This window comes from Engraulis encrasicolus, chromosome 24 (assembly GCF_034702125.1).
Source record: "Engraulis encrasicolus isolate BLACKSEA-1 chromosome 24, IST_EnEncr_1.0, whole genome shotgun sequence".
NCBI lineage: Eukaryota > Metazoa > Chordata > Actinopteri > Clupeiformes > Engraulidae > Engraulis > Engraulis encrasicolus.
Window position 1 is genome coordinate 46,080,845 of NC_085880.1, and position 22,272 is coordinate 46,103,116.

Consider the following 22,272-nt stretch of genomic DNA (forward strand, 5'->3'; position numbering starts at 1 on the left):
TCATGAACAAAGTAGAACTCATTTTTAATTGTGGCTTTTATTTCAATGCAAGTCTATGGCGAAAGTAATGGCTATGGTATTGTATTACAAGAGGTGTAGATGCGCTTTCTAAGAGCCCAAAAGGCCTTGGTAGACTACAGCGGAGACTATCTAACATTTTCTTTTGCTTATTTGATCTGCAGTCATGTCCTGCTTTAATTGCTTGAAGCCAAAGGCCCTTTTGAAACTAGGTGCTTGAGATGGCGTAACCCAGTGGCAATTATGCATTCAGCTGTATAATTCAATCCCCCCATTACGTGACAGGGAAGCAACACAGCGCAGCGCAGCGGGGAAACATAATGTAAAGACCAGAAAATAGGCAACCCCTGGAGGCAGAGCAGGGCCTGAAAGCTAAACATGAGAGAGAGAGAGAGAGAGAGAGAGAGAGAGAGAGAGAGAGAGAGAGAGAGAGAGAGAGAGAGGAATGGGAAATGAGGAACTGACAGAGCGAGAGAAAAATGTAGTTAAGAGAGAGCAATTTAAATGGTAGCAAGTGAAGGGCGAGATTGATTCCTGACTGTGGAAGTGCCTGATGCTCATCTACGGCTGGCTGTTGTCTTATTAACTGACTACACTCCGGAACACCTATAGAATCACTCCGCTGTTCACATCCACTGTTGACTCTGGGATGAGCTATCTGGCTTAGAGCACTCTGACAATCAGCTAGCATATTAGCCTGGCAAACAGTCTTATCCAGAGCATCTGCTTTGCCCCTCTCAGCCCTCGTAATCCTTCTCTGTGAATTTATATTTACAGAATATCTTTAAATTGGAAATGTTATCGAATGATTTGGCTACCAAGGACATAAGGATGTTGAGGATGTACATATTTGCTGTTGTACTGTCTTTTTCATTTGACCTGTTTACAGCACCTAATGCCCCCTTCTGTTTTAAATCTATGGAGCTGTAACAGTTATCTGGTTGATTTTTCCCCAGTATGGCTTTGCTGTCATTAGTACAGTTTTCCATATGTTCCACATTGATTGACATGCTTTTGGGTGCAGAGGCAATTTGTAAAGTGATATGAAAAAGAGTGTGAATGGAAAAATGAATGTCAGATGCAAAGTGACTTTGAGTGGCATGACAAGCTCTATTTAAAACATGTATTATTTTATTATTAGATGCATTAAAAGTTTGTGTTTTCAGCTTTGATAACTTTCAGGAGTTAGTGTAGAGTAAGATCATCAATGTGTGTCCTCAGGTACAGAGTACTGTACCGTATCAAAGATATGGATATAAAGTCAGCATAATAACAATCCTCTGAAGAGTTATCTTTGCAGTCAGTGATTTCTTTTAATGATGGTTACTGGTACAAGTGCGCCAAGGCAAAATAATAGAGGCAATTTCAACATTTAATTGTGGCATTTTAAAACTCAATCATTCAGGAAATTACAGTTTCATTTTCACTCCTCAGTGAGCCCATATAGGCTAAGTGGAGGGTATGCTTGTTGCTCTTGCACAGGACAAGATGGGGGCTATTTATTGGGTACTATAGTGTTGAGTCTTTGATGGTAGATGTAGCATTTGGTTATCAGTCCACATCCCTCAGGGTGTTTATTTCACCCCGTAGAGCACGTAATTCACACCTCTGCCAAGCAAATCAGACGTATGCTATTAAGGCTGCGCTGTCAAATATCAGTTTGCCTGATGATGATCAACAGACCAGATCGATGCAAATGAAGATTGAAAATGAGGTCAAATGAGGACAGGGAGGCTTCAAATGGTAAACAACATTGTCACATAATGTCTTATAACTGTAAAAAAGATTTCAATACATGTGTTTGTACTTATTTAGAATGCAGACGAGCAGGTTATTTATTTTTATGTAAAACTGTCAGTAGACTGTTGAGTGTTATTTTGGTGATAAAAGTTCATGTTTTCGTTCTATGAATTATCAATTTAAAATCCAAATGTCAGCACTCTGATGGAGTACAAAATTAATTTAACTCTGAGAATGATAAACATTGCCAACACGAACATTTGCCATGAAATTATATTAATATTTGTGCTTCTGTGGCAATAATATTTAATATCACCTGGTTTGCTCCCACGTCCTGTGCTTTATGTGCTTGTTTTGTTGTACTATGATCACAATGTGCTGTTTGACTTTGACAGTGTGCTGTTTGTCACTTGATGTTCATTTACTGTTCATGAGCACTTACATTGCAATGTGATGTTTGATATTGCATTTAATTTTCTCTATATGCTAAACCTTGTGATAGCAAGTAGCATCTCTGTATCACTACCTCACTATGATGTGAATTGGTGCACCCCTCACTACAGTCGTCATCTCCTTCCCTTCACTGCCAGAGCGGAGGGTGAGTGAGTGAGTGAGTGAGAGAGTGGCACCCCTACAGGGACGGTGCTGTGTTCTACACTCTAAGAGTGGGGTCCAGGCATTGTGCTTTGTGCTGGGCATTGTGCTCTATGCTGGGCCTTTTGAATGGGAGACGAGAAGGTAATTTGATTAGTCATTTTGGCTGACAGCGTGCAGCCCCTTGCAAGTCTATTCTTCTCTTGTCAAGGGCTCCTGTCTTCCCGTGACAGATCGCGCCAATCAGCAGCATTGTGAGCAGATTGGCCAGTCAGTCAGTCCTGTTAGCCGCCCTTCCTGATTGGCCAGTCAGTCAGTCAGTTCTGTTAGCCGCCCTTCCTTTACCTGCTCATTCCCATTGGACAGCTGGCAGTAACTGTGGCTGGAATATCAGGATCAGAATCAAGTCAAGTCAAGTCAAGTAGGTTTTATTGTCAATTTCTTTACATGCACTGGTCATACAAAGAATTTGAAATTACATTTCTTGCTTTCCCATACAGACATAGACTAATCTAGGTAAGGACATAGACAGTATAGACATAGACAGTACTTATACATGGACTTAAGACAGTATGGACATAGACAGTGCTCATACAGACATTTAAAGTGCAAGACTGGACAACAGAAGACTTGTAGAGGACATACATTAAGAGGTATTGTTGTGCTTTTGTGCTTTTCCTAAAAAAAGTCCTTTATAGCGTTCTGACATGGTAATAGTAGCATTTTGAAGAAAAATAAATATTAAAGTGGTCTGTCAAGTACACCAGCAGCAGTGTGTGTGTGTGTGTGTGTGTGTGTGTGTGTGTGTGTGTGTGCGTGTGTGTGTGTGATGTGTTTAGTGCAGGTAGGAGGTGCGGTGTGCGTCTGTGTGTGTGTTCGTGTGTCTGTGTGTGTGTGTGTGTGTGTGTGTGTGTGTGTGTGTGTGTGTGTGCGGTGTGTGTGTGTGTGTGTCAGTGTGTGTCAGTGTGTGTATGTTTGGGTTTAGTGCAGAAAGTGCAGTGTGCTTGTGTGTGTGTGTGTGTGTGTGTGTGTGTGTGGTGTGTGTGTGTGGTGTGTGTGTGTGTGTGTGTGTGTGTGTGTGTGCATGTTTTGAGTTAGTGCAGGTTGAAAGTTCAGTCACAAGTATAGTAGTGCAGGTGGAATGTTCAGTCGCAGATATGGTGGTGGATTATGGGGGGGGGGGTTGTCAGTGGCCTTGCTGGCTAGAGGCTGACAGTGGAGGGAGAGTGGGTTGAGTGTTCAGCATCTTGATCGCTTGGTGCATTGTGCTGCTCGCCAGCCTGGTGGTACGGGAACGGAGGCGCCTGTACCTCTTTCCAGAGGGCAGGAGGCTGAACAGTTTGTGTGCAGGGTGGCTTGTGTCTTTGATGATCATCAGTGCTTTCCGGGTGAGGCGTGTGGTGTAAATGTCCTGCAGGGAGGGGAGTGGTACTCCAATGATCTTCTTCGCTGTGTTCACAACACGCTGGAGTGTCTTCCTGTTTTTCTCCGTGCAACTTCCTCCCCACACTGTGATGCAGTTGGACACGACGCTCTCTATGGTTCCTCTGTAGAATGTTGTCATGATGGAGGGTGTAGCACTTGCCTTCTTTAGTTTGCGCAGGAAGTAGAGACGCTGATGGGCCTTCTTCTTCGCCAGTGATGTAGTGTTGGTGGTCCAAGAGAGGTCGTCGCTGATGTGCACTCCAAGGAACTTGGTGCTGCTCACTCTCTCCACAGCATCGCCGTCGATGGTCAGTGGTGGCAGTTGTTTTTGGACCCTTTGGAAGTTGAACAACAATCTCCTTGGTCTTTTTGACATTCAGCAGGAGGTTGTTGTCTTTGCACCATCTGGCCAGCAGGTCTACTTCTTCTCTGTAGTGAGTCTCATCGCCCTTGGTGATGAGGCCCACCAGTGTTGTATCATCCGCAAACTTCACTAGATGGTTCACTTCACTGTGGGTCGTTGTGCAGTCGTGTGTCAGCAGCGTGAACAGCAGGGGGCTGAGAACACAACCTTGCGGAGCCCCCGTGCTCAGGGTCAGGGTGCTTGAGGTGTTGTTCCCTACCCGTACTGCTTGTGGTCTTTGCATCAGGAAGTCCAGCAGCCAGTTGCAGAGGGATGTGCTGAAACCTAGTTTGTCCAGTTTTCTGATGAGTTGTTGTGGTATTATGGTATTGAATGCTGAACTGAAGTCAATGAACAGCATTCTCACATATGAGTCTTTATTGTCCAAGTGGGTGAGGGCTGGATGGAGGGCAGAGCAAATTGCATCCTCCGTGGATCGCTTGGCTCGGTATGCGAACTGGTAGGGGTCTAGGGTGGGGGGTAGGGTGGCTTTGATGTGTGACAGGACTAGCCGTTCGAAGCACTTCATGATTATGGGCGTCAGTGCTACAGGACGGTAGTCATTGAAGCATGATGGTGATGATTTCTTCGGCACAGGTATGATGGTAGCAGTTTTGAAAAGTGATGGGATGACTGCTTGCTCCAGAGAGATGTTAAAGATGTCTGTGAAGACATCCTTCAGCTCTTCTGCACAATCCTTCAACACTCGGCCTGGTATGTTGTCTGGGCCAGCTGCTTTGCGTGGGTTGATGGTGGCCAGTGTCCTCTTAACACTGGCAGAGGACAGGTAAAGGGGTTGATCATGGGGGGGAGGGGGAGTTTTCTGTGGGTGAGTGTCATTTTGTGCTTCAAAGCGGGCAAAGAAACTGTTCAGGTCGTTTAGCAGAGAGGTGTTGTCACAGCTTTGTGGTGCAGGCTTATAGTCCGTGATGGCCTGTATGCCCTGCCACAGGCTCTGTGCATCTCTGCTGTCTTTGAAGTGTGTTGTTATTTTGTCTGAGTATTCCTTTTTTGCTTTCCTGATGCCCTGGGACAGGTTCATACATTTTACAGCAGTTACAGTGGAGTACTTTAGAGTTGCAGGACTATCAAGACCATGTCATAAATTACTGGCCAAAAGCACCAACATTTACAAGGAATGTCAATCTTGCAGACAGGGTGGTGGTGGACAGCTTGGTTGGGGCTGGGACAGGGTGGTGGTGGACAGCTTGGTTGGGGCTGGGACAGGGTGGTGGTGGACAGCTTGGTTGGGGCTGGGACAGGGTGGTGGTGGACAGCTTGGTTGGGGCTGGGACAGGGTGGTGGTGGACAGCTTGGTTGGGGCTGGGACAGGGTGGTGGTGGACAGCTTGGTTGGGGCTGGGACAGGGTGGTGGTGGACAGCTTGGTTGGGGCTGGGACAGGGTGGTGGTGGACAGCTTGGTTGGGGCTGGGACAGGGTGGTGGTGGACAGCTTGGTTGGGGCTGGGACAGGGTGGTGGTGGACAGCTTGGTTGGGGCTGGGACAGGGTGGTTGGACAGCTTGGTTGGGGCTGGGACAGGGTGGTTGGACAGCTTGGTTGGGGCTGGGACAGGGTGGTGGACAGCTTGGTTGGGGCTGGGACAGGGTGGTGGTGGACAGATTTGGTTGGGTCTGGGACAAAGTCAGTACATACAATCAGGGCTCTAAATGAACACCTGTCAATCCCGCCAAATGTTGGTGAACATTCAGTTTGGCTGGCATAAGAAAACATACCAGCCACTTTGACTGACAGATAGTAACTAGAACCCAATTTGGGGCCTCCATCTAACTGGGCCTGGGACAACTGACCCTTTTGTCCCTTCCTATCAGCTTTGCTGCTGGCAGATGATGTTTCTCTTCAGTAAACACACTTAACTTGCTGTATGTACAGTACGTATTAAATGTAGTTGAAGTGGCCAGAGCATTAAAAAATTGGTTGTAGAAATGAATACATGGGTAGGTGAACAATCCAAATGATAAACGAATCAATCAAAAAGATGAGATAACAATACGATACAAGTGGGAGTATCCCAGTGCACGTTGATTCAAAGTCATCATTTGGGTTTGATTACTTGATTAGGTTGAGTCTGCATTATGCACTATATACCAGGTCTGTTCACAGGACTCATGTGGCATATGGAAGATGTGTACTGTACTTATCTCAGATTTGCCTGAATGCATTCATCCGGAGCGGCTCTGCTCTGCAAAAATGAAAATATCATCAAAACATTCTGTTGATTTGAAATGAGCTGCCGGCAACAGAGGCAGGTATGTGTGTGTGTGTGTGTGTGTGTCTGTGTGTCTGTGTGTGGGTGTGTGTGTGTGGGTGTTTCCACACCATGCCAGATGCCAAGCTGATGATTATGAACTTTTTATTTTCACTTCTGCACATCTCCCAGATGTCTTTCCCTCACATCAGTCAGAAATAAACATAACATGTTTGGAATGTTAAATCGTGTAAAAAGACAGGATTAGACACGGCTATCAAAAGCAAACAAGCAAGCGCTGCTTCTAAGAACAGAAATGTACAAGAGGGGGGGGCGCGAAAGTTTTGTTTTTGTTGTTGTTATTGTTGTTATTGTTGTTTTGTTTTGTACACACGAGGAAGGTGTTGTAGAGCCTGCAACACGAAGTTGATGAAAGTGTGATGTTTTTGGAAAATTACCAAATTAACCTTGCAAATGAGCAAAAGTTTGTCTCAGTGTGATATCGTGCTTCTGATCCAGCCAAACTGTGATGGAATCTGTTCATATCTCTAAATCAAACATTTGGCTCCACAAGACGAATTACTGAAACTGCCTGATCAAACCAATGCCCAGGAAGTACTCTGGGACCAAATACACTCTGAAAATGTTGCATTGACTCTCTATGTGTTAAATTAACAGACTTTTAATGTGTAGAGGCTGACATGGGCATTACAGTAGTGTCATTAAACACAGAGTGTCGTTGCCATGGTCACTGACTCATGCAGCTGAGGGAAGCCCACAGGGGGTGATCTGGGGGTCAGTTGTCCCGGACCTCAGGGATTGGGGCGCATCATTGGAACTCCTTTATATTATATCTATGGGGGGGGGGAGAGAGATCCCGGATGCAGCCTCAGTGACTATAGTGATCTTTTTTTTTCTGCTGTCGTCTCCTCAAGTGCCAGGAGGCAGCTCACTTTAACATGCATTTCTGTCGAGGCGAGAAGAGAAGAGAAGAGAACATAGGAGAGAAGAGGAGAGGAGAGGAGAGGAGAGGAGAGAAGGCCTTTCAATTACTTTCTCTTCAACAGAGGAACACGCCAGCAGGCTGGGGGGACGGGATACTGATCAAGAAGACAAGACAGATAAAAAAAAGAAAGAAGACATAGACTTGAATGTGTGTGTGTTTGTGTGTGTGTGTGTGTGTGTGTGTGTGTGTGTGTGTGTGTGTGTGTGTGTGTGTGTGTGTGTGTGTGTGTGTGTGTGTGTGTGTGTGTGTGTGTGTGTGAGTGTGTGTGTGCGTGCGTATGTGCGTGTGTGCTTGCATGTGCGCGTGTGCGTGCCTGTGTGAGTGTGTGTGTGTGTGTGTGCATGCGTGTGTGTGATGAGTCAAAAGAAAGAAGACTATGACTTGAAAAGCAGGGGGGGCAAAGGAAGGGAAATGAAATGCTGAATTCCATCTGAGTCGTAGACATCATTGCATATTATGTATTGATGAAGGCAGCAGGGAGAGCAATGGCTAAGCACCCAATAGCCTGTTCTACATTAGACAGCTGCTGTACAGTAGAGATGGGAGTCAGGTATACTGTACAGGTGTGTGTGTGTGTGTGTGTGTGTGTGTGTGTGTGTGTGTGTGTGTGTGTGTGTGTGTGTGTGTGTGTGTGTGTGTGTGTGTGTGTGTGTGTGTGTGTGTGTGTGTGTGTGATCTACATTAGACAGCTGCTGTACAGTTGAGATGTCTTAATGGGAGGATGCAGCTTTCACACGAGGCATGTTTGCACACTCGCATGCCTTGTCTCACACACACACACACACACACACACACACACACACACACACACACACACACACACACACACACACACACACACACACACACACACACTCAAGTTTGAAGCCAGAATGTCGTAGTGAAATTAAAGTTCCATCTCTTTCATGCTGCCGTTATGACACCCTTCAGCACAATGCTGTTTATGGCCGTTTGACTCGGTTTTAAATGTCATCACCATTTCATATTGTAAGCAAACAAACTCCGTATCATGTCAATATCCGTTCCTGACTTTAACAGTGGATAAATAATTAACTATCATCACTTATAAATAGGCGGGCGGAATTGGGGGACCGGTGGAATTAGGCGACTTGACTATAACTTTCGTAACAGTCAGTTAATGTGCTTCACGTAGAATGGGATATACAGTCAAGTCAAGTCAAGTCAGCTTTTATTGTCACTTTCTTCATATGCACAAATCATACAAGGGAAATGAAATTACGTTTTCTCTCTATACCATGCCAGGAGATAGACATATACTTATTTGAGTGTTGAGTGTGGTGTCTAGTGTGTGTTGAGTGTGGTGTCTAGTGTGTGTGGAGTGTGGTGTCTAGTGTGTGTGGAGTGTGGTGTCTAGTGTGTGTGGAGTGTGGTGTAGCCCATGGAGCTAATAGCCCTGCCATGGGTGATGTCCATGGCTAACTCCGTCTTGACAGAATGACATGTGTCACTCAAAGTGTCTCAGCAATCCACTTGACTCAGTTCCTCTCATGTATTCTCTCTCTCTCTCTCTCTCTCTCTCTCTCTCTCTCTCTCTCTCTCTCTCTCTCTTCTCCAATTCACCACACTTGAGCTGGTGTCCATACACGCCAGCACAGATCTGTCAGGGGAGCTTACCGTTCAGTAAGCACTGCACTGTAAATAGTAAATGGTATGGAATTGGAGGATAAATCACTGAACACTAAACTACCAGCAAAGATGACCAGTGTGCGGTGATTCATCCTCCCTTTACTTGGATTACTTTTACCGTACATCACCAGCACCTGGACAGTGGTTGTGCACAGGCACTCTACTTTGAGGACTCCATCGTAAATGGTATTTATCCAAGATATGGCATCCTAAAAAGGTCCATAGTGGGAACATTGATGCTGCACTCTTTCCCCCTGTCTCTCTCTCTCTCTCTCTCTCTCCACACATGCACGCGCGCGCACACACACACACACACACACACACACACACACACACACACACACACACACACGCACACACACACAAACACACAAACTCCGAACTCCGCCAAAGTTCGATTCCATTGTTGTCAATACAGCCCTGCACACCGGCGCCGATGTCCGTGGACATTGGTGGATGTCGGCTAGCTAGCGATTAGAGACGAGTTCTATTTTGTCGGAGCCGCCCATTGACTATCCATGCTCTGCTGCTGTGAAATTGTCAGCGGGGGTCGGAATTGTGTCAGAAGTGAAAGTACTCCGCAGTGCTGCTGGAGCCGATGTGTGTGGAGGCCCTTAGAAGTTGTGATCAAGTAGTCAAGTAGGAAGAAGATGGATGATAGCATTTCATCTTGCCTGCTCTTCTCCTTTTTTATATTTCATTATTATTTTTAAATTGCTCTCAGCCTTTCATTGTCAAGGCATCACATATTCAGATTGTTCTTGAGGCGTAATGAATCGGCCCCTTTCTTCAGCTGATGCCCCTTTTGTCTGTGCCGCTGTCTTTGTGTGTGTGTGTGTGTGTGTGTGTGTGTGTGTGTGTGTGTGCATGTGTGTGTGTGTGTGTGCACGCGCACCGCTGTCTTGCTGAGGAGGGCGATCACTCTGTCTGCATTAGCATTACAAAGGGCATACGACCACAACACTTTTCCCTTCCACTCACTTGCAAACACATTGGATAATTGATAGGGCTCAAGACAGTTTGAAGGTAAACAAAGCACAAAGACAAGGGTGCCTGTCTGTGTGTAGGTTTTTGTTGTTGTGGTTTTAATGCTGACATGAATTTGAAGCAGTGATGGCGGTCTCTTTGGCTCGGCTTTGAAGAACGAAAGAAAAAATTGAAAAGAAAGAGAGAAGGAAAGGATTGTCTTGACTTGCGGGCATTATTAAGCACAAATACATAATTCAAACCATGCACAGCAGATACAATTGCATCAGTTTAAAGACCTCAAGATGTCGGGGGTGGGTCGAGAAATGGATAATGAGTTACTGAGTGCATTCCAATATGCGACCTTCCAATATGCGTCCTCCACTTGTGTTTGTGGCCTCAACCCGCCTCCTGGCCCCACCTCCGTGGAGAAAACAATTAAGTTTCCCAGCTGTCAGCCTAGCCGAAACAATTTTTTGGGGACTATTCTTCATTCATGATTCAGTTTGCAAATGAGAAAATGACTTAACAATTGAACTCTTGCGAGATATTGAAATATAATGCTGTTGTCAGTGATGTCATCATGGCATATTACTTCCTGGTACGAGGCCACAAGCACAAGTGGAGGACGCAAGGTGGCATATTGGAACGCACCCACTATCTGGATGCTGCTTGAAAATATAGAAATTGACGTGCGTGCGCATGTACATGTATGCATGTGTGTGCGTGCTTGCATATGTGTGATAGTGTGTGTGAGTGTGTGTTTCAAAGGTACTTTAATCTGATAATCTATTTCATGGTTCATGTCACAACATGTATTCTGTTTGTGTGCGTGTGCGTGTGTGTTTGTATGTGTGTGTGTGTACTAGAGCTGGGCGGTGTACTGTTAAAAAACCGTGATCTCGGTTTACACTACACAAGGTTCTCTTTTTGATGAGAGACGGTTTTGTTGTTGTTGTTTATAGCCTACTATGTTATGTGCGTGAGCTTCATACTCCGTGTCACACTTCCAAAGATTCTTCTAATTCATAAGTCTCTGACACTTCATTTCAACTCTGCTAAGTCCACTGTTGTTGCTGTTCTACTAGGGAATGTCACCACAATGTAAGATGTTGATTGAACTAATAAAATAATTGGTTACGCGCTAGAGGCTAGTGAGAGTGAAACATGATGAACACACATGGCATGGATGAATGATGAATCATGACAAACATTTCAATTCATTTAGCCTACCTTTGATCTCACAAAGTTAAATAAAAGGCAATTCTATGTGGTGCTATGTTAACAGGCTACAGCAGTTATCTGATTCTTAACTGTATTTAATTACCATCCCAACTGTGTGCGCAGTGCTGTTAAGACTGCTTATAAGCTAAAGTAGCCTAGCTTTCAAATGCAATGGGCAGACAAGATACATTGCTACATCGCTATCTTTGTTTGAAATGATTTGGGGGCAAAATAGGAGCGAAACACATCGCAATATGACACAAACTACCGGACAAAATACCTTCTACGTTGGATTTGGACTTTAATTCAAAGACAATATGCACACAGTCAGGGTTCTAAATTAACACACGCCAACCCGCCAAACACGGGTGAAAATTAATTTTGGCTAGTAGAAAAAAATACCTACCCGCCAATTTGGCTAGTAGCGCCCGAGTACAGTAACTTATGAACGGTAAACCGCTGCTCTGACGAACGTTAGAGGGCGAGATTTCCTACATTACCCATGGACACTAGCGTCGCGACTTAGCCTCCCACCGTGGACTTTCCAGTGCATCGAGCGGCAACTCCATGCTGTTGCGCGCGCCAGGATTGAAAACATTTCAGACGACCTGCCTTCTGTCAGCTAAGCTGCGCTCACACTATTCTGACAGGCAGCTCTCCTCCTATGCTCTCGTCGCTTTCGCTACAACCTTTTTAACGCCACTACTGCTATTATTACTATATGAACCTTGCTGTAACAGGCTGCATTTTTGAGGCAGCGAGGCCCTGACCGTTTCAATAACAGGACTTGCGCAGATAATGCATAGAGCTACTTCTGTTGTGTAGACTATGTTTTGTGCGAGTTATGAGAATGTGGCGGGGGTTAGAGCAAGGTTCTGTGTGTTGGTGAATGCTAGTAAATAATGACGTTAAAAATGAGTGATTGTGGAACGAAATAGCGACAAGGGCAGAGGAGGAGAGCCGACTGTCAGAGTAGTGTGGCCGTAGCTGTCAGTTCAGTTGTCTTCTGAAATGTTCCGAGTCCTGGCGCAACTAAGTTGGAAAGCCCACGCCATCGGAAAGGAAACAAAGCAACCAACGACGAAGCTGTGGAAGTAACTAAGGAAGCGAAGATTCCCGAGATATTATTTAGGCCTACTTTTAATTAAACTAGGCTTCTTGTCATTTTGTTGCGCATGGTAGAGAAGAGCTCCTCCTCTCTCCTCTCCTTTTCCTCTCATCTCTTCTCCTTCCTTGGTTTTGTAGTGTTTGGCTGTGTGCTTGGTTAGGCTACTGTATGTTAAAGGTCTGTTATGCGAGTGGCTTGTGTGATGTGATTCAGCTGTTTTCAGAGGAATTGAACAAAAACTAATCAAATTAATTGGGCCTAAGTAATGAAAGTAAAAAAATAAAGCAGAAGTTAAGCAATAATGAAAAAATAGGCTATATAGCCTATAATATGCTTATTATGTAGGCATATAGTAGCCTATGCAGGCCTATAGTGTATCTGTATTGTAGAAACAGTTGGACAAAATGACCATAATTAGAAAAAATATAACTAGCCTAATGCATAGTTTATTTTGGTGAGATTAAAAAAAATGGCTAGTTGAACTTCTGTTTGGCTGGTAAGAAAAAATGTCCACTAGCCAAATTGGCTGGTGGTGGAAAAAGTTAATTTAGAGCCCTGCACACAATGTCAAGTAAATCCGTTTGTTTTCAGTGTCTGTCTTCAGTCTGTTTCGTTTCTGTCCCACTGTTGTTTACTCGCTAGTCCAGCGGCAGCGCAACGCGCCGGATGTGTTGCCAGGTGTAGAACGACAAATAATCCATTAGTGTTGCCAGGTGTAGAACGAAATAAGCTGTTTTGGGCTGTCTTGGAAAAAAAGCCCAAAACAGCTGCTTATAATCATTTAACCCTTCTTTCTTGAAAAATCTATGACACCCTGGTCAAGATTTTAGGTTATTTTATGAAATGCTGCATTTTCCCCTTTGTTGGATAGGGAAATATAAACTATAAATTATAGAAAATATTATTGAATATTATAAAATATAAATGGAGATTAATTTAAATTCATAATTTTATCTCATTTTAACATTTAATTTGAGATCTTTTCCTCAGAAAGATTAAGATTTGGGGGGAAATCGTCGCATATCAAAAAAACGTGCAGAAAACCGTGATATCAATTTTCATCAAGAAAACCGTGATGCTAATTTTTTCCAAAACCGCCCAGCCCTAGTGTGTACTATCACTACATGTATTCAGTGTAATTCTGTTTGAAGTCAGAAACCTCAGGAGACAGAGGAGGAGAATCACTAATGGTGTGTGTGTGTGTGTGTGTGTGTGTGTGTGTGTGTGTGTGTGTGTGTGTGTGTGTGTGTGTGTGTGTGTGTGTGCGTTCATATGCATATTCCTGTGTGTGGGTGCATGTGTGTTTGTGTTCTTGAGTTTGTGTGTGTGGGTGTGGGTGTGTGTGTGTGTGCGCTAAACCCAAAGGGAAATGTTTCTGAGCGTTTGGCAGTGATTCTGTAGAAAAATGTCTAAAGTCCATGAGGCCTGTTGCTGCGAGCAGTCCTTGTTCCCTGTATCACCTTCTTTTGACAGCTGGGGTGTGTGCGTGTGTGTGGTGGTGTGGGTGTGGTTGTGTGTGTGTGTGTGTACCAGCTTAGAAAATGATCAGATGATTAAAAGGCTAGATTTGAATCAGGGCTGCCTGCATGGGAACAATGTGCTTTGAAAACTTCACAAGTGACAGTCCCATAATGCCGCCATAAGACATTTACTATACCCACAATCAAAACTCATATCTGATACTGTATTGTGTATCTGCCAGAGCTAAAGGGATGATTGACTGATCCATAGCACTATAGATGGAGATCTTCAGATGGGAATGTGCAGCTTACCTCAGGCTGTCCTGGGGGACCTGGCATCTGGAAGAATACAGTAGAATTCCCTTTCATGGGCCTTTCTTAATATACTTTCTACTTCTGCAGGAGTGAAGGCATTCAGGCGGGATGAGGTGAGGTGATGTGAGGGTGATGTATGGGGTTTCAGCTCCTGTTCTTCTGTGCCCATTTGCCATTGGTTATTATCATAATTCATTATCGTTATGAGGTCGTTATGCCTCCTGATCCTCCGCTCCGCTACCTGGACTAATTCCCCACCACCCCCACCTCCCCCACCGTAATCTGATTGGCTGAGGAATGAGCAGTGGGGTGCAGTCAAGTGAACAGACACACCGAAGTGAAAAAGTGAAAGTTGTAAACTGCAGCCCCAAACTGAGAGCAGGGGCAGATCTGTCAGGCCTGGTAGAGAGCACACAGCACTATACAGACAGGAGCTGCAGTATCCTCACTCATATAAGTAATGCAGATGAGGGCACAGACATAGTTTTAGGTCATTTTAACTCACATTTACAATATTGTTTTTCGTACTTACTTTGTTTCTTTCTTTCTTTCTTTCTTTCTTTCTTTCTTTCTTTCTTTCTTTCTTGTTTTTTCTTTCTTCCAGAATTTCTTACACATGCCCTACATCTTTTTCTCACTCTCTCCTCCACTTTCCTCGTTTGTCTCTCTCTCTTCACTCTCTTCCACTGTCCTCGTCTGTCTCTCTCTTCCACTCTCCTCCTCTGTCTCTCTCTTCACTCTCTTCCACTCTCCTCCTCTGTCTCCCTCTTCTCAAGTCTCATTTACTTGTCTGCTTGTGAATTAGTACTGTACACGTATGTAGACTCTCACACAAACAAATGTGGTCACTTGTTGCATCTCCAGTGCATTATGGAAAGCGCACCACATGTACTACAGGAAGTACTGTATTGTGCTCCCATCAAACCTTTGGCATATAATAATAGTACATTGCTGTGATGTGAGGTACACTACCAACACTATTCTCAGGCAGCATTAACTCACTCTCTCTTTCTGTTTGTTTGCGCTCCATTGTTTTACATCATTGCCACATTGTGTTATCTCTTAATGGGGGATGAGGCAGACAAGGCTGTCAAAAAGCCATTAGGAGGATAACACTGACATTACTTTACATGGGGACCTTCATTTGGGCCCTCCATTTTTAAAAGCCACTTAACTGAAATGGACATCCTGTTTGGCTGAACACATGTGATGAGGATGATGCTGTTAACTTAAAAATATTGTAGTTGCATCAATATTTCAGGAGGGCATCTTTTTTTTTGTCTGGTAATTTTGTTCTTGTTCTCAAACAGCACCACCCCTACCCCCTTCAAAATAAAAAAAATAGCACCCATGCACACAGGCACACACGGAACACGCACGCACGCATACCGCTTAGACACGCACACACACACACACACATACACACACACACACACACACACACACACACACACGCACGCATACCGCTTAGACACACACACACACACACACACATACACACACACACACACACACACACACACACACACACACACACACACACACGTATGCAAGCGTGTGCACACACAGACACACATACACACAGACACACACACACACACACACACACACACACACACACACACACACACACACACACACACACACACACACACACACACACACACACACACACACACACACACACACACACACACACACACACACACACACACACACACGTCCTTGAATGTGTTTCATAGATACAATGTGAACTGAGCAGTCCTGGCATCTGCGGTGGAGCAGAGTTTATTCCAGCTGAATATGTGTGTGTGTGTGTGTGTGTGTGTGTGTGTGTTTGGTGTGTGTGTGTGTGTGTGTGCGTGTGAGTGTGTGTGTGTGTGTGTGAGAGAGAGAGAGAGAGAGAGAGAGAGAGAGAGAGAGAGAGAGAGAGAGAGAGTTTATCCAGTCATTCGGTGACAGCAAGCCTGACTGAGCTTCTCCTCAGCACTAGACCGGCTGCTTTCTTGTGTGAATTGAACTTCCATCCCTTCCTTTCTTTTTCTTTTTTGTCTTTTCTGTCTTTTTCTTCTCTTTTCTCGCTTGGCTGCTCTCTCATTCTTGTCACTTCACTCCACCCTTCCTGTCCTCTCCTCCTCTCCTCTCTCTTTCCACCTCTCTCCTCTCCTCTTCTCCTCTCTCTCCTCTTCTCTTCTCCTCTCTCTCCTCTCCTCTTCTAATCTCTCTCCTCTTCTCTCCTCTCTCTGCTCCCTTCTCTCCTCACCTCTCTCCTCACCTCCCCTCTCTCCTCTCCTCTTCTCACCTATCTCCCTCTCTCACCTCTCTGCTCTCCTCTCCCCTCTCCTCTCTCCTCCCCTCTTCTCTCACCTCTCTGCTCATCTCTCTCACTGTGTTTATGACATCACATCTCAAGTTGAAGGTAAAAGCTCGCACATCCAAGCGTCTGACCTGGGAGCAGGACCAATAAATAGCCAGATTAAAAGAGAGAAAAGTCAGCTGCAACCAGGATTTTTTGCTCCCACTTTTTTTTGTATTTTTCTGTGACGTTTCAAGGGTTTCTACCCGAAACATCACGGTCTCTGCACTACCTGTTGCCCACCATCACAATTTCTGTCTTTCCACCATCCACACACAATTAAGGGACTTACCGCAGAAATACACCAGCGGCGATCTGAGCGAGTCGAGCGACGGAAGTAATGCCTTCTGCCTGTACGGACATACTCTTGTCTCCTCAATCGCTCGTATCGCTTGCTGCTACACTCTGTCGCTTGAATCGCGTCGCCGCTGGTGTATCTCTGCGGTTACTCTTACTCCTCCCTCCTCACTCTATATCTCTCCACCTCTACCTTTTTCACACCTTCACTTTGGTCTCCTGTTGGTCTCAAAATTACTCTTCTCTCTCTCTCTCTCTCTCTCTCTCTCTCTCTCTCTCTCTCTCTCTCTCTCTCTCTCTCTCTCTCTCTCTCTCTCTGGCAGCTCATTCACACTGCAAGCACGGGGTTGGGCAAAACATGTCCGAATGTTTCCGTGCTCAGTACGAAATGGTTATTTAACATGAAAATAGATTATTCCTTTCACACCGAAGCATGGTGTCAGCGTGGCGTACGGACGGGCCAGTGAGCGGGAGCACAAACAAGTCTGCGTGTGCACAAACAAGTCTGCGTGTGCACAAACAAGTCTATTTTCATGTGTGTGCATGCTGTGAGTGGGCTCCCATAGTAATGAATGGGCTGGGAAGGCTGGGGCTGGAGGGTGATTCTAGTGGATATAAAAAGCATGCAGGGCCTTGCCGTGGCCAACCGGTAGGTCACTCGCCTGCCATGCGGCTGACCAGGGTTCAATTCCCATCTCGGGTCCTTTGCCGACCCCTCCCCGTCTCTTTCCTGTCCACCTCTCACACTGTCCTATCAAATAAAGTAATAAAAAAATCTTTAGAATGTGCATGCAGGGTGTATAGTGTGAAAAGGACAACTGAATAGCTCATCAACCTCTCAAGGTCTTGCTGAACCTGTTCCCATACTTGTGCATGCGAACCTTGCATGGGAATGAGCCGTTACTATCAATGTTCATCAACATGGTTTGTCTTCATACAAAGCTGTGAAACTTTTTGATTGAAAGGGATGTTAAATGTGTTTCTATAATAATTTCCCCTCTCTGCCCCCCCCTCTCCTTCTCTCTCTCTCTCTCTCTCTCTCTCTCTCTCTCCCTTCACCCTCCAGCGTGCGAGCTGATGAATCAGGGCATCCTGGCGCTGGTCTCCTCCACGGGTTGTGCGTCGGCCAACGCTCTGCAGTCGCTGACGGACGCCATGCACATCCCGCACCTCTTCGTGCAGCGTAACGGCGACGGGACCCCGCGCACGGCCTGCCAGCTGAACCCCAGCCCCGACGGGGAGCGCTACACGCTAGCCGCGCGGCCGCCCGTACGCCTTAACGACGTCATGCTAGCGCTGGTCGGAGAGCTGCACTGGCACAAGTTCATCGTCTTCTACGACAGCGAGTACGGTGAGTAACGCAGTCAAAACAGTTTGGTTGGAAGTTGGAGCTAAAATGGACTTCCTTTTTTGCAGCTTGAAGTCGTTTTTGTTTCTATGATTACAGAGACTTCTTCAGTGCTAATTCTGATAGTTCTGATGGATGGGAATCAGATGATAGAGTTGACGTGTGGGCCGACTATCCACTATTCACATGGCAAAGCAGTGATTCACACACTGTGGGATGGGGCCCACTGGTGAGACCTTGAAAGTATTCCAAGCGGGACTTGAAATTATTTTCTAAAAACAAAGATATGATTTGTGTGGGTGTGTTGCTGTAAACTATTTATTTGAGGTGTGTTGTTTATTGGGTTAGAGGTGTCCCCCGGACATTTGTGATAGTTATTTGGCTTAGAAGTTATCTGGCTTCTGTGATAGACAGCCCTAGTGTAAACAGTTCGCTTTGGCCGCCATGTCTCCTCCTTATTGCCATTAATTGCCGTAATTTGAAACGCTTCCGTGTTATGCTTGCTTATAAATTAAACATCAAACACATGAATTATGCCAGAGCTTTTATTTTTTTCATGGGCTACTGCACCACACACACACACACACACACACACACACACACACACACACACACACACACACACACACACACACACACACACACACACACACACACACACACACACACACACACACACACACACACAGAGGATCCCATCAAAACAGCACTCTGGTGGATTTGACGTTCAAGCTGGTGTGATGTAACAATAAGCAACACAGATGCACATCTGGGCTGAGCTCATGATTTCATCCTGTTGGAAAAGACTCTACTCTGCCTCCACACCAAAACAGTTTGCAAAGCAAAGATTTAGGTCACATTTCAAGCGTGTTAGCGCCGTGTAATTAAACACGGGCCAAGTGAGAGGGGCGAGGCCCTTTACTCCGTACTGTACGGGGCGCGATACTGAAATGCTGTGTCTGGATCTTTTTTATTTTGCGCCGTCCGCTGGATTGTTGCGATGTGATAGGTCGACGCGGGGGCAGAAATGAAAAGGTCCTGATATCATTATGCAATTATAGGGGGTGTCAGAGCCCCCCGGAGGACAGGGTGAAATATGGGGCGCAGAGCTGACACGCAAACAGTTACAGTTTATATAATAACCACCACGCGCAATTAGCCCATCCAATAGGACAGCAGCAGCAGGAGTAGATAGAGAGAGAGAAAGGGGTGGGGGTGTGATCATCAGAGAGAGAGAGAGAGAGAGAGAGAGAGAGAGAGAGAGAGAGAGAGAGAGACAGAGAGAGAGACAGAGACAGAGACAGAGAGGGGGGGGTAGATAGATAGAGAGAGAGAGAGAGAGAGAGAGAGAGAGAGAGAGAGAGAGAGAGAGAGAGAGAGAGAGAGAGAGAGAGAGAGAGAGAGGGTGTAGATAGATAGAGAGACAGGGGTGGGGTGTGATCATGAGAGAGAGAGAGAGAGAGAGAGAGAGAGAGAGAGAATGAGTGAGTGCAATACAGACACGTACACTTGTTTCAACCTAAGGGCCAAAACATACCAAGGCGGAATGGAACGGTCGCAGGACGGACGCGGTCTTTCTGCTTAGTTTTGGCCGGCGTGCTTTACTCTGCCTTGCACACTGACAGCGTCGGCGTGCGTGGCCAGTCCTATTCAAAACCCTAGCCACAGCCAAAGCTAGCATGCTACTTTGCCATTCATTTGAATGAGACACCGCCGGTCGCCGGCGTGAAAAATACGCTCGAGTTCTATTTTCCAAATGCAGCGCGGCGCGGAGCCGGCTCCCGCACCGCTGACGCCCGACTACCGCCGGTTGGTGTGTAAGGGCAGATAGGTTTCAATGTATTTTCACCGACGCCGGTAAAAAACATGGCCGTTCCGCGACGCTTTACCGCCTTGGTGTGTAAGACCCCTAATGGGGTGGCCTTAGTGCCTCTAGTGTGCTGCCTTCAGTGCTTGGGTGAAAATAGAACAGAGCCATGAACTACTATAATTCCTATTCTTTACAAACCTCATTGAAGTGTACTTTAGAGCTCTTGATTACATGTTTTTCCCAAAGGTGAAAGACATTCACAATGGCTACGAGATTGTTCTCTTGTAAGATGCCATGTTGAAGTGGTCACTCCAGCCCACAGTAAAAATAAGACTTGATGCATTGATGTCATTTTGGCATCACAATGTTGCAGCACATTAGCGTGCGTCACCAGAGTTGGGAAAGTTATTTTTTTATATACAGTAACTAATACACCCAGTTCACAGAAGTTCACTTCACTCAATACCATAGGTGAAAGGCATTCACAATGGTTAGGAGAAAGTGAAAGTGGTCAGGAGAATCACTGCTCGATTTTTATTGACTCATTTAAACATTAACTGACTCACAAAGATAATTAATTAATGTTTTAATCCCACCTTGTCACCCTATAACTGATTACAATTGTGGAGGTCAAGATGGCTGCCTATTTGTTTGAGCTCTACTGTGTTGAACTACAGGTAGGGGTGGGGAACCAAGGGTCTCAAGGGACGTTTACATTCATGTGCCCCCCAACATAATTTTAATGTTATGCAGTTTCATGAGATATATGATGTATTTTGTAAAAAATTGTTAGAAATTACATTTGCAATACTATAAAGTTATATTTTCAGTGGACCTAGTGAAGGTGAGGTCTTGTGTTAAGGTGGCTGCTTTCAATATAGGCCTAAAGTGAATTCCTGGTTTGTCTTCATAATACAGCCTTTGGATGACTTTCTAAAATCTGATGTGCCCCCTCAAATGAAAACTCCTAAACTCCTGGACTATGTACAAATCCAAATGTTCCAAATGCATCGTTTTGTGAGTAAAGACCATATTTGTACTACTGTAGAAATTGGATGTCATGACATGAGATTTTAGTGTGGTAATTTTGGAGATACTGCCAGGGACCATTACTGCTCAAATTAAGCTATTCGGAATAACTCTGTAACTCAGCTAATGTTCGTGCAAGGTAGAAAACACTACTGGACTACTGGATGGATGTCACGGTTCAAATGGCCTTAGGGTGAAACTACTCCGAACCATCGCTTCAAGGACGGCCTCATCACTGACATTGATGAAGCTGTGATACAGATCATTTATCACAGAATACATACACAGTCAAAGGGACAGTAATGATCATTCTAAACTTCAGAGATATGAACACACTTACACATGTACACCCATAAACAAACAGAAGCTGTGTGTGTTCTTGTGTGTGTGCGCAAGAGAGAATAGGGGCAGGAAAAGAAACAGAAAGACAGAAAGGAGGAAAGAAAGAGAGAGAGAGATGCAGATAGGACATTCTAATGCATGGCCACACACATGGGCCCACCATTGGCGGTTCAGCCTAGTAGAAAGAGAGAGAGAGAGAGAGAGAGAGAGAGAGAGAGAGAGAGAGAGAGAGAGAGAGAGAGAGAGAGAGAGAGAGAGAGAGAGAGAGAGAGAGAGAGACCCTCTGAGAGGGGGAGTCAATAAAAGCCAGGCCCCGGCTCTTTGTTCACCCGCTTCACTCTCTAATTTTCTCATTTGTACCTCTCCTCTTGCTTAATAGCCAACTGCTTGTGAATCGCTGTTTTGGAGTTCGGGGACTGCAGCAAACATAGAGGGCCCAGTGATTAGTGTAGGGAATACACAGACAATAGACCAATAGTCTTGCTCCACTTCGCCTCGCCTTGTCTCGCCTTGTCCTACCTTGCATTGCACTGCTGTGCTCGCCAACAGAATTCAAAAGCCAAGGGAGAAAATAAATGTGTGTTATGTAAAGAGTACATAGAAGCACCAAGGGCACCAAGGACACCATTCCTCCAGTGGCACGCTGTAATAGTCATTGAAAAGTAAACTGCCATCGTACTAAAATACAATGACTTAACACAGGGCCTTAAGCAATGCACTATGACTTGGTCATTGCCATTCTGGTAACAGCTAATTTATAACGCTGTGTCTTAATGGGTTAGGCTTGGGGCATTTTGTCAAGATGTCCGTCCTTATTCGGTTGAACTGTTTATGAATATCATGTACAGTAGGTTTGCACAACCGTTACATGAATATGCTTGATTGTCACGATCAAGATGGATGGATGGATGGATGGATGGGGGATGGATGGATAGATGGGTGTTTGGAAGGATGGATGTATGGTGGATGGATGGATG

At 45.3% G+C, this 22,272-nt stretch overlaps 1 protein-coding gene across 4 annotated transcripts in view; it reads left to right on the forward strand.

The window, feature by feature from the left end:
• Window positions 1–22,272, forward strand: part of LOC134441793 (glutamate receptor ionotropic, delta-1-like) — a 304,090-nt gene that overhangs the window by 134,444 nt on the left and 147,374 nt on the right. For 3 of the 4 annotated variants that reach the window (XM_063192199.1, XM_063192200.1, XM_063192201.1), the window contains 2 exons: window positions 17,833–18,117; window positions 18,214–18,393. The exons of the other annotated variant lie outside the window; for it this stretch is intronic. In XM_063192199.1, the coding sequence (XP_063048269.1) occupies window positions 17,833–18,117; window positions 18,214–18,347 (419 nt within the window). In that variant the 3' untranslated portion in view covers window positions 18,348–18,393. Of the gene's footprint in view, window positions 1–17,832; window positions 18,118–18,213; window positions 18,394–22,272 lie in introns of those variants that run through there. 4 annotated transcript variants of the gene reach the window in all.